At 36.7% G+C, this 12,500-nt stretch overlaps 2 protein-coding genes across 3 annotated transcripts in view; one reads left to right on the forward strand and one right to left on the reverse strand.

Annotated features, from left to right (window-relative positions):
• The window catches only part of nudt6 (nudix (nucleoside diphosphate linked moiety X)-type motif 6), a 15,417-nt gene extending 8,934 nt beyond the window's left edge, over window positions 1-6,483 (forward strand). The window contains exons 4-5 of one of the 2 annotated variants that reach the window (XM_084133042.1): window positions 3,484-3,538; window positions 4,564-6,483. In XM_084133042.1, the coding sequence (XP_083989168.1) occupies window positions 3,484-3,538; window positions 4,564-4,991 (483 nt within the window). In that variant the 3' untranslated portion in view covers window positions 4,992-6,483. The remainder of the gene's footprint in view (window positions 1-3,483; window positions 3,539-4,563) is intronic. The other variant, XM_084133043.1, reaches the window with a different exon arrangement.
• The window catches only part of fgf2 (fibroblast growth factor 2), an 8,843-nt gene continuing 2,812 nt past the window's right edge, over window positions 6,470-12,500 (reverse strand). The window contains exons 2-3 of the mRNA XM_084133046.1: window positions 11,761-11,864; window positions 6,470-7,710 (exon numbers count right to left, since the gene is read on the reverse strand). Coding sequence (XP_083989172.1) covers window positions 7,525-7,710; window positions 11,761-11,864 — 290 coding nt within the window. The 3' untranslated portion in view covers window positions 6,470-7,524. The remainder of the gene's footprint in view (window positions 7,711-11,760; window positions 11,865-12,500) is intronic.

Below are 12,500 nucleotides of genomic sequence, written 5' to 3' on the forward strand. Positions count from 1 at the left end.
TGCATCTGTCCATCATAAAAGTGCATCTATCCATCATAAAAGTGCATCTGTCCATCATAAAAGTGCATCTGTCCATCATAAAAGTGCATCTGTCCATCATAAAAGTGTGTCTCTCCATCATAAAAGTGCATCTGTCCATCATAAAAGTGCATCTATCCATCATAAAAGTGCATCTGTCCATCATAAAAGTGCATCTGTCCATCATAAAAGTGCGTCTCTCCATCATAAAAGTGCATCTGTCCATCATAAAAGTGCATCTATCCATCATAAAAGTGCATCTGTCCATCATAAAAGTGCATCTATCCATCATAAAAGTGCATCTGTCCATCATAAAAGTGCATCTATCCATCATAAAAGTGCATCTGTCCATCATAAAAGTGCATCTATCCATCATAAAAGTGCATCTGTCCATCATAAAAGTGCGTCTCTCCATCATAAAAGTGCATCTGTCCATCATAAAAGTGCATCTGTCCATCATAAAAGTGCATCTGTCCATCATAAAAGTGCGTCTCTCCATCATAAAAGTGCATCTGTCCATCATAAAAGTGCATCTATCCATCATAAAAGTGCATCTGTCCATCATAAAAGTGTGTCTCTCCATCATAAAAGTGCATCTGTCCATCATAAAAGTGCATCTATCCATCATAAAAGTGCATCTGTCCATCATAAAAGTGCGTCTCTCCATCATAAAAGTGCATCTGTCCATCATAAAAGTGCATCTATCCATCATAAAAGTGCATCTGTCCATCATAAAAGTGCATCTATCCATCATAAAAGTGCATCTGTCCATCATAAAAGTGCGTCTCTCCATCATAAAAGTGCATCTATCCATCATAAAAGTGCATCTGTCCTTCATAAGTGCATCTGTCCTTCATAAGTGCATCTGTCCATCATAAAAGTGCATCTATCCATCATAAAAGTGCATCTGTCCTTCATAAGTGCATCTGTCCTTCATAAGTGCATCTATCCATCATAAAAGTGCATCTGTCCTTCATAAGTGCATCTGTCCATCATAAAAGTGCATCTGTCCTTCATAAGTGCATCTGTCCATCATAAAAGTGCGTCTCTCCATCATAAAAGTGCATCTGTCCATCATAAAAGTGCATCTGTCCATCATAAAAGTGCATCTGTCCTTCATAAGTGCATCTGTCCATCATAAAAGTGCATCTGTCCATCATAAAAGTGCATCTGTCCATCATAAAAGTGCGTCTCTCCATCATAAAAGTGCATCTGTCCATCATAAAAGTGCATCTGTCCTTCATAAGTGCATCTGTCCATCATAAAAGTGCATCTGTCCATCATAAAAGTGCATCTATCCATCATAAAAGTGCATCTATCATCATAAAAGTGCATCTGTCCATCTTAAAAGTGCATCAATAGATCTTTTATCATGGATAGATGCACTTTTATGGACTTCAAAACAGAAACAGCAATTCTCTGCCATTATAAAGCTTGGAAGAGGCAGGACATTTATTAATATAACTCTGATTGTATTCGTCTGAAAGAAGAATGTCATACACACCTAGGATGAGTTCAGGGAGAGTAAATCATGGGCTAATAATATAAAACTGCTTTGATTTTTCTTGGACTGACCAAACAATTTAAAGGGAGAAGGTTACATTAAAACATACATTTTAACATTATACGTCAAATTTTGATGTTAAATCCACTATTGTTCTATACAGTATTTAATGAAATTACATCCAAGACTGATCCATAACTTTTTCAAAGGAAAAGTAATTAAATTACAGTAATTAATTACTAAGTAGTGCATTACACCCAACACTGTCTTGTCTTTGTACACTTTTAGCATCTTTTATCAATCCCTTCAACATTTCCTTTTTTATTTTTAGTTCTTTTACTGCTATTTTTAATCTATGTTCTTCTATTATAAACTGTTCACTTAATTATTTAAATGCATAACATGTTTTCATTATTCAGCATGCTCAACTTATCTTGCATTCACAATGTAGCTAAAAGTAATTCCACAAATATTTCACACGTAATTGCCCACAAAAATATGAATTTTATTGAAAGTACAGAAATATTCTCATGTCACAAACCTTTAACAGCTGTAGCGTTACATCACACACACCTCGTCTGCTCTCTGCTGTCACGTCTCCTGTACTAATGCACTCAAAACTACTCAAGTAAGAACGTTTGATTTATAACTAGCAGCATTTCCTAGATTATTTTAAAACTCTGGATGTAATGGACCTCAGTAGTCCACAATCTCAATCTAAAACTTACAAGACACATTTTTTTTATGAAAATATTTGATATTGTATTGATAGATATAAATAATATTTAGATAATCTGTGAATGAGGAATGAAAATGATAAAAATAGCAATATTTTCTTCCTCAGTATTTTTGTCTTTTTTTTTCCCAGTACAAATATCTTACATATAAGTCTTATTTTCTGAATAAAATATCAAAAATGAAGTGAGTTTGATCTTAAAATGAGAACAAATATCTGCCAATGGAGTTAGAAAAATAATCTTAATTCAAAAGAGAAAACTAGATTATTTTTCTAACTCCATTGGCAGATATTTTTTGTGTTTTAAGCACAAACTCACTTCATTTTTGTACATATTTCAGAACACAAAACTTAATATCTTATGTAATTTTGCTACTTTGCATTCGGGTCCGTCCCGGAAGAGGTACTGTACGTAATTTTTATTTAAAAATCCATAGTTTTAAGTAAGAAGATGGAATTTTGTAAGTGTGTTAAGACTTATAAGACTTAAGAAAGGCAAAATACACATCATTTATTTATTTTTTCAGAATTTTTAAACCAAAAATATAAGAGATATAACCATTTAAACAAAATTTTTACACCTTTTGCGTTCAGGTTCGCTTTGACCCGAAAGTGAGCTGTGGCTTTACACAGGTTTTTTCTTTTTTTAAATATGTATGTTTTGTAAATTTAGAAGTTTCAAATGAGTCAAAAGTCAATGGAGTTCATACTAGAAATTCTCATATCATATGTTCTTATAAATTTCAGCTAATGATACATTCAAATAAGATTTATCATAAATGTAGATAAATATATATATATATATATATATATATTCTTGCATGCTGTAGTTCTTAAAAAAATTAAATTTCAAAGAATTTCAATTTTTTTATATGAATAAAAAGGGGGGTAAATATAGTAATAGCACGGTAAAAAAACAAAAACAAAAAAAACATGGTAATATTCAAAACGTTTGTGCATTCACTCATTAATGAGAAATGATTGATTAGATGCAATGTGATTTTAGTTGAAAAATATGAAGTTGTGATTGTTTTATAAGCTTATGTCCAATGCATTTAAGGCATTAGGAGGCTTAAGAATGTTTAGATATTTGTACTGGAAAACAAGACAAATACACAGGAAGAACATCTTTTTACAGTGAGGAATATAAAACGAATAATTTCCATAAAAATATAATTCTAAATAAAACAACATGCACGTTTTATAACTTTTCTGTCCTTTCCAGACTACGAATGCTTGGAAGTTTCCGGGTGGTTTATCAGATCTTGGAGAAAACATCGGTAAGATTCAGATCCAATTGAAACAAAATCATAATCTCAGCAATTCCAATCACAATCACACACATCAAAAGTGCATTAATAAGATCATCTTCTAAGATTTGAGACCCTCAAGACATTCAGTTACAAAAATACCCTTCTTTACTACACAAATGATTCGTATATAATTATTTATCGATTACATTTTTACATAAATCACAATGCTATCTCTGAAAAATAAATGTTTTGTATAAACAAAGTTACATTGTGTTCACATGCTGAACAAGACACACAATTTCATTCAGAACTTTTTCATCCTATACTGTATGTTTCTCTAAATCTCATGATATAAGATACAGTAAACCAAGTTATTACAGTGTTAATAACTGTAATATTTAAAGTGTAATGTGAATTTATTCCAAGAAAGTTTCTAAAACAGTTTATCAGCAGCTGAGATGCTACTTGTATTACTTGTGCATCTACACTGTAAAAACTTTGTGAATAAACAATATTATTGGAGTATATTTTATAAGAAAATACTATTTATACTTCAAAATTAGATGTTGCTTGCAGATTCTTTGTGATTATTTAAATTTACGAGCGATTTTGGAGTGAAAATTGTTTCTATACCAAATTTTTTCTGCTTTAATACAATCTTTACACTACAAAAAAATTCTTACTTAGCATTTTTGTCTTGTTTTCCATATCGAAACATTCTTAAATCAAGATGCATTTACTGGAGAAGCAAAATGACTGAAGATATTAAGTCTTGTTCATCAAAATAAAGTAAATTTGTGCTTAAAACAGAAAGAAAAATCTGCCAATGGAGTCAGAAAAATAATCTTAATTCAAAGGGAAAATTAAATGATTTTTCTGACAGATATTTAAAGCAAAAACTCACTTAATTTTGATACATTATTAATAAAACAAGACTTAATATCTTCAGTCGTTTTGCGTCTCCAGTAAATGCATCTTGATTGAAGAACGTTTCGATGTTTGTGCTGGAAAACGAGACAGAAACACACATTTATTGCAGTGTATTTTCTCAGTTCTGACGGGACGCTTTGTTCCAGGCGAGACGGCCGTTCGAGAGGTTTTCGAAGAAACCGGGATCCGATCTGAATTCCGATCTCTCCTGAGCATTCGCCAGCAGCACAACCACCCGGGAGCGTTCGGGATGTCCGACATGTACCTGATCTGCAGACTCAGTCCGCTTTCGTACGACATCGACTTCTGCACGCAGGAGTGTGTGCGCTGCGAATGGCTGGATCTGACCGAGCTCGCCGAGACCAGCGAGACCACGCCGATCACCAGTCGCGTCGCTAAACTTCTGCTGTACGGACTGGGAAAGGGTTTCCACAACATTGACCTCGCGATGGAGACGCTGCCGGCTGTTTATTCCGGCTTGTTCTATCAGCTTTATCACAGGCGTCTGCCAGAGACACAACACACTCTTCACAATAAAGATCCCAATTAGAGCCGAAAACGCCTTTACAGTCTTAGAAAACAGGTGCTATTTAGAACAATGTTAACGCTTTAAAGTCCCCCTGTGGTGAAAATCCAGCTTTTAATGTTGTTTATGTGTCTATGTGGTGTTTTTAATACGCTTAAACCGTGTGTAAGTTCATAAGTCGACACCATTGCTGAGTATTTCCTCCTTAAAACTGCAGTGAACCAAAGACAGTCTCAAAAACACGCTTTGAAATCGCTGGTGTTTCTGACGTCACAAACTACCTTGTAACCAATCAGATCAACGTGTGATCGTCAACCAGTGGATCTCTGAGCTGAGTGAGTGAGTGGAGGCAGGGCTCATTTGCATATTCATAGAACCACGCATACTAAATGAGGCGAGGGTGTCGAGTTACATTCAAGCTACAAGCTACAGCTAAAAAACGTTTAAATATGTCATTTTGGTGATTAAAGATGAGTTTTAAGTGATAAAATGATTGACTACAGGGGGACTTTAACTGATTGCATGATACTTTCATGTTTAGTCATTTACAATGTTCTAGTACTCAAGTATGTTTAAGTCATACCGTTTTATTTAAATTAGAAATGAATTAAAACTAAATTACTTAATTAAAATCCATAAAATGATCGCGTGATGGAAAAGGTTCTACACGTGAAGTGCCTGACGGAGTTTCTGTATAGTTCTGAGTTTCTAAGAGTGATATTTTTTCACAAGAGAGTGAATCTTATAAAGACACTATCTTCAATACACACCGTAAGCCGGGTTCATGCTGTACGATTTATAACAGTCACACTATAGTAGATTTTATTCCTAAATGACAACGATTCGCCAAAATCAAAGTTCTGATCCAGAGAGAGCCGTTGTCATGTGACAGCCTTTTCAACCACAGAGTATCATTATTTCTGTCTCACAATAATTAAAATTATCACAGAAGTAGCGGATAAAAGTTTATAGCTTGGATATAAACACTGAATCATTCATTCAAGAGATTCATTCAAAAACGCTGATTCATCCAGCAGTGAAACAAGTCTGCATGAGTGAGTCGTTGAATCATTCACTCAACCCGATTCAAATTCATTAAAAAGTTTAAATAGACTGCAGCAATTTAACATTTTGTCAGAACCTCTAGTAAATTACGTTTTAAAAAACGGTTTGTTGTCGTCTCACTAATCGCTTTATCAGGTTCGGCGCTCCTTCTGGTTTTTGATTCGCCGGTTTTCTTAGGAAATTTCGTCTGAGGTAAAATTTTATTAAAATTTAAATTCTCAGACGGTCAAATCGGGGCCAAAATCGTACAGTGTGAACCTGGCTTTATGAAAGCATAGTTTTGAAGAGTGTACTTTTAACCTTCATTTAAGTTACCTCAAAGAAAAGATCAACGTTACTGTTACTCGTTACTCGCAGCGACAATCAAGACTGTTGTGTAACTAAACTCGAGAAGATTATTTTCTCGGACAAGATGATATATGAAAAAAAGAATAAAGTTGTATGAAAAACATTCACTGTGTACTTCCCTTCATCAAAGCAAAACTTTGTCTTTGCAAAACCCTTTTTTCCCCTCTAAAATACAGTATAGAAATATATTTTGCATAAAGAGAAAACCATACGGAGCAGCATTAAATAAACTCACATTTTGTGGCCGTACTGACATTCCTGCATGAAGATGCAGACACACAATCCAACTGGAAATGCAGATCTGTGAACTCTTCCAACCAAACCTCCTGAGGGAACGAAGTGGAACAATGATGTATGTGGAAAGTTGGATCTGAGATCGTATCGGTGGGATCTGGAGCCACATTAGCGTAACTGACGAAAGAGTCTCTTCTGAGGATGATACAGTCAAACCAACATTTATTCAGACGCCTTCAACATTTCTCACATTATCACAGTTTATTCGCTATAGTTTAGAAAATGGTAATGAAATATGAGCAGAACTCAGTTGATATTTGACTGGTTTTGTCCGTCCTTCTGTTAGACTGTCTCACACATGAATTATGTTGAATATCTGTCAGCTGTTAAATTTAACTACACAATTAGATAATACCAGTTTAGCTCAACCAATCACCAAGCAATGCTTCATTTTGTTCAGTCTGTGTGTAAAAAGAGCATTAGCAATTAAAGAAAACACACTTCAGCAAAACATGATCAGCTCAAAGTGTCCGAATCATTTTTGCTCCCAAATTTTTTATAAAATTGACTGGTTATCCACTGTATGAAGAATTTTTGGGGTATAATATGTCACAGTTTACTTTATTTTGCTCTCCTCACTTACATAAATGAACTATAGTGTCCTGATCACACTAGTAAAAATATATATATCTGGTGTCTGAATAATTTTTGGTTTGACTGTTTCTCCACGAACAATAAACCCTGTAATGCTCTCCAATACAAGCGCGTTTTCTAGTCACGGTTCTTGACGGTGAAAGATCTGCACTTTGAAGTGGCTTCTGGCGATCCAGTTGACCTTTAACCTTCTGGATCCGCTCGTCATTCTCGGTGTCGGGTTGGTTAGAAGCGCGTCAGTCTGGTTTGGGGTTGATCAGCACTTGGCTGACATGGGCAGGAACAGAATGGCCTTCTGGCCCGGACTGGTCTTCGAGCCGGACTTATACTGGCCCGTCCTCTTCAAAGCCACGTACCAGTCCGGGTATTTACGGGATCTGTACGTGTTGTAGTTGTTCGACTCCAGGCGCTCCAGGAAATAACATTCATCTGTTGTTCTTCTCTGAGAGAGAGAGACGGAGATGACATTAAGACACATTAAGACATCTTTTTTAGGAGTAACTTTTTCACTACAAAAATATATTATCAGCATAACAATTGGGAAAAGTTTTAAAGTCCCCCTGTAGTAATTTTATGCATTAAACTCATCTTTGATCACCAAAATGACATATTTAAACGTTTTTTTCGTTCATCTTGAATGTAACTCGACACCCTTTCCTCATTTAGTATGCGCGGTTCTATGAATATGCAAATGAGCCCCGCCTCCACTCACTCACTCACTCAGCTCAGAGATCCACTGGTTGACGATCACACGTTGATCTGATTGGTTACAAGGTAGTTTGTGACGTCAGAAACACCAGCGATTTCAAAGCGTGTTTTTGAGACTGTCTTTGGTTCACTGCAGTTTTAAGGAGGAAATACTCAGCAATGGTGTCGACTTATGAATTTACACATGGTTTGTCTTAAAGCACATTAAAAACACCACATATACACATAAACAACATTAAAAGCTGGATTTTCACCACAGGGGGACTTTAAAGGGGCTACATGTAAGGATTTTCATGCATTAATCGCTTTTTGACTTAAATTTAAACTGCAAACTTAAAGTGAGTTAAACTGCAGTTCATCGACTGGCCACTAGAGGCCGGCTGCAGAAGAGAGTCAACCCCATAAACCCCCATGTTAAAATGCCCAACTTTACAGCAGAAAATAACATGTTTACAGTCTGGTACAAAAAGTGGTTTTGGTCTATAAAGCTAATTTTGCCCTTCATGACGACTGTGAGGGGGGTGAATATTTTTACAACTCATCCGTTTAAATTATATTAAGCCTTAAAGTTGTGCATAATTAAGGGCGTGGCCACTTGAGTGACAGGTGGATTGCCGCTGATGTCACTACTAGCCGTTTGTCTGTTAGCGTCACGTCACCTCAGCTAATCCGCCTCGCTGCACATTTTCATTTATCCGGGAGTGACGCTGCCAAGATGGCGACGTCACACACACTACGCCCATATTTATTTACAGTCTTTGGTTTTTGCGCAGCTTGTAACAAAACTTTAAAAACGAGACTTTCCCCGACTTCCTAGGTCGTCTATGAACGCCTGTAGGACTGATGTTTATGTGAAGGACTCGGGAAATCAAAAGGATGTGATGTTTTCCCGCTCTTCCGTTCAGTGACACATGAAGCGAATGCTTATACAATGTTCAGGATAAGAGCCGTTCTGTAATGTACGTCAGTGTGTCGTGTGTTTAACTCGTTGTTTCAGCTTCAGGGAAACTATGCTGAAATATATTCGCTTTCATCATTTATCAGCTTGTGAAACACTGCAGTTTGTGACGGGAATATTCTCTGTTTTCCTGAGCAGTGAAACACAGCCCGAGGTCTGGAAAACCTCTCCTGACAGGAATGTGGCCTTTGTGATGTCGACATGTTCTGCGTAATCTGATGTGGAAAACTCAACGGGAATAAGTGTGGACTCGATCAGTGTTTCTATATGAAGGTTGTGGATCAGTGAGAGGGTTTGATGCATCAGATGAAACTGTGTGTGCGTGTGTGTGTGTGTTGAAGAAGCAGAGCTGTGTGTGTGTGTGTGTGTGTGTGTGTGAGAGAGAGTGTTGAAGAAGCAGAGCTGTGTGTGTGTGTGTTGAAGCAGAGCTGGAACACAGACACTGTTGTGCAACACCTTCGTCATCAATGTCAGTGTTGTTTCACAGATGAACTGTGTGTGTGTGTGCCTGTGTTTGAGTGTGTGAGTGAGTGTGTGTGAGTGTGTGCATTTGAGTGTGTATGTACGTGTGTGTGTGTGTGTGTGTGTGTGTGTGTGTGCCTGTGTTTGAGTGTGTTTGTGAGTGTGTGTGTGTGTGTGTGTGTGTGTGTGCCTGTGTTTGAGTGTGTTTGTGAGTGTGTGTGAGTGTGTGTGCCTGTGTTAGTGTGTGTATGTGTGCCTGTTTTTGAGTGTGTTTGTGAGTGTGCGTGTGTGTGAGTGAGTGTGTCTGTGTTTGTGTGTGTGTGAGTGTGTGTGTATGTGAATGTGTGAGTGTGTGTGTGTGTGTGTGTGTGTCCCTGTTTGTGTGAGTGAGTTTGTTTTCATGACAACTGAGGACATTTTTATGATAACACACCTGCAAATGAGGACACTCGGGAAAATAGGTGATATATGAGGACATTTTGGGTGTCCTCATTTTTCAAATGGCTTTAAAAACATACTAAGCAGTGTTTTTTTTTTATGTAAAAATGCAGAATGTTTCCTGTGATGGGTAGGTTTAGGGATAGGGGCAGTGTAGGGGGATAGAATATACAGTTTGTACAGTATAAAAACCATTACGCCTATGGAATGTCCTCACAAATCACATAAACATGGCTGTGTGAGTGAGTATGTGTGTGTGTGTGTGTGTGTGTGTGTGTGTACCTGTGTTTGAGTGTGTTTGTGAGTGTGTGTGTGTGTGTGTGTGTGTGTGTGTGCCTGTGTTTGAGTGTGAGTGTGTGTGTGTGTGCCTGTGTTAGTGTGTGTGTGTGGTAAGCAGTTAGTTATAGTGTAATGAAACATGTTAAAGCCCCTGCCCTCTAAAACCACTGTGCCACAATCAAACATCCATAAATCATACCTGCCTAAAACACACACACACACACACACACACACACACACACACACACACACACACACACACACACACACAACCTCTCCTCTTAGAGCAATGAGTATAAAGTAACACTCTAATAGCACTAATCCACCCTGTAGTGTCAGGACGGGAGCGTTCACCGCACACTGTTCACATGGCAGAGGGTTTTTAGATATTTTAGATATTTAAAAAGCTATTTTCTATGATTAAAAGGCCTATACGTAAGAATTTTCATGTATGAATCACTTTTTTTATAGCCAATGTGTGAACAGTTATTAACAAAACGTAAAAAAACTAGACTTCCGTTCAGTGACACATGAAGCGAATGCTTATACAATGTTCAGGATAAGAGTCGTTCAACGTGTCGTGCAAAGATCAGGGGTTCAGTCTCATAGCCAGATCTACACTACCAGTCAAACGTTTGGGATCGGTAGGATTTTTAATGTTTTAAAAACAGAAGTCTCTTCAAATAAATGCTGTTCTTTTGAACTGTCTATTCATCAAAGAATCCTTAAAGAAAATTGTACACAACTGTTTTCAACATTGATAATAATCATAAAGGTTTTTTGAGCATCAAATCATCATATTAGAATGATTTCTGAAGGATCATGTGACACATTTGATCACAGGAATAAATGACACTTTACTATATATTCACATATTTTAAATTGTCATAATATTTAAAAAATATTTGTTTTCTTTTTTTCTTTTTTTTTAATCAAATAAATGCAGCCTTGGTGAGCAGAAGAGACTTCTTTTAAAAACATTAAAAATCGTACCGATCCAAAACCTTTGAACGGCAGTGTATATAGTCTAAAATCGCAAATATACTTTATAATCAATCATAACAGTGTAATTTTAATGACTTTTAATGACCGTTGAATCACGTTCAGTCTCTTGTGCACGAGTGCAGTTCATTAAACGGCCACCGGTGTCGCTAATAACAAGCGTTTCTGAATTCTACTTATGAACACTGGAGGAAATATGTGACCCTGGACAATTTCTTTTTAATTGAGATGTATACGTCATATGAAAGTTGAATAAATAAGCGTTCCATTGATGTGTGGTTTGTTAGGATAGGACAATATTTGGTCGAGATACAACTATTGAAAATCTGGAATCTGAGGGTGCAAAAAATCGAAACATTGAGAAAATCTCCTTTAAAGTTGTTCATTTATGTTCTCGATTGTGCTGCATTCACTCACAAAAATACATGTTTTATATATTTACGGTAGGAAATTTACAAAATATCTTCATTGAACATGATCTTTACTTAATATCCTCATGATTTTTGGCATAAAAGAAAATCGATGATTTTGACCCATACAATGTATTGTTGGCTATTGCCACAGATAAACCCGTGCGACTCGAGACTGGTGACGTGATCCAGGGTCACATGTTAGATCTCAGATCATCATAGATTAGCGTCTCACCGATCCGAAGAGTCGTCCGTCGGCGTTCATGGCGAGGTATCGGTTGGCACAGATGCCCTTGATCACCAGCTCACCGAGAGCCGTCGCCTGGAGCTGCAGTCGAACTGAGAGAAACACACACACACACACACTCTTCATTTCCTCACAGCTGGGAAGAGCTGAAACAGTTTTGTCGGGAAAGGATGATTAGTCTAAAAGATGTATCCACAGATTCCTCAAGAGTTCATATGATGGGAATGAGACTGACACACAGATTAGGCCTGATATCTGAGCTTGTGTGCAAACCGACATTTATTCAGACCCCTTCAACATTTCTCACATTATCACAGTTTATTCGCTATTAGACAATGGTGATAAAATATGACAAGAACTCAGAGTTATGAACTCAGTTGATATTTGACTGGTTTTGTCCGTCCTTCTGTTAGACTGTCTCACACATGAATTATGTTGAATATCTGTCAGCTGTTAAATTTAACTACACAATTAGATAATACCAGTTTAGCTCAACCAATCACCAAGCAATGCTTCATTGTGTTCAGTCTGTGTGTAAAAAGAGCATTAGCAATTAAAGACAAAACACTGAAGCAAAACATGATCAGCTCAAAGTGTCTGAATCATTTTAGTCCCAAATTTTAGGGTATAATATTTACTTTATTTTGCTGTCCTCACTTATATTAATGAACTATAGTGTCCTGCACACACTAGTGGAAAACATTTTTTGGTTGATTTTTTTTTATTAA

The sequence above is a fragment of the Abramis brama genome (assembly GCF_963993115.1).
Source record: "Abramis brama genome assembly, chromosome: 13".
NCBI classification, from domain to species: domain Eukaryota; kingdom Metazoa; phylum Chordata; class Actinopteri; order Cypriniformes; family Leuciscidae; genus Abramis; species Abramis brama.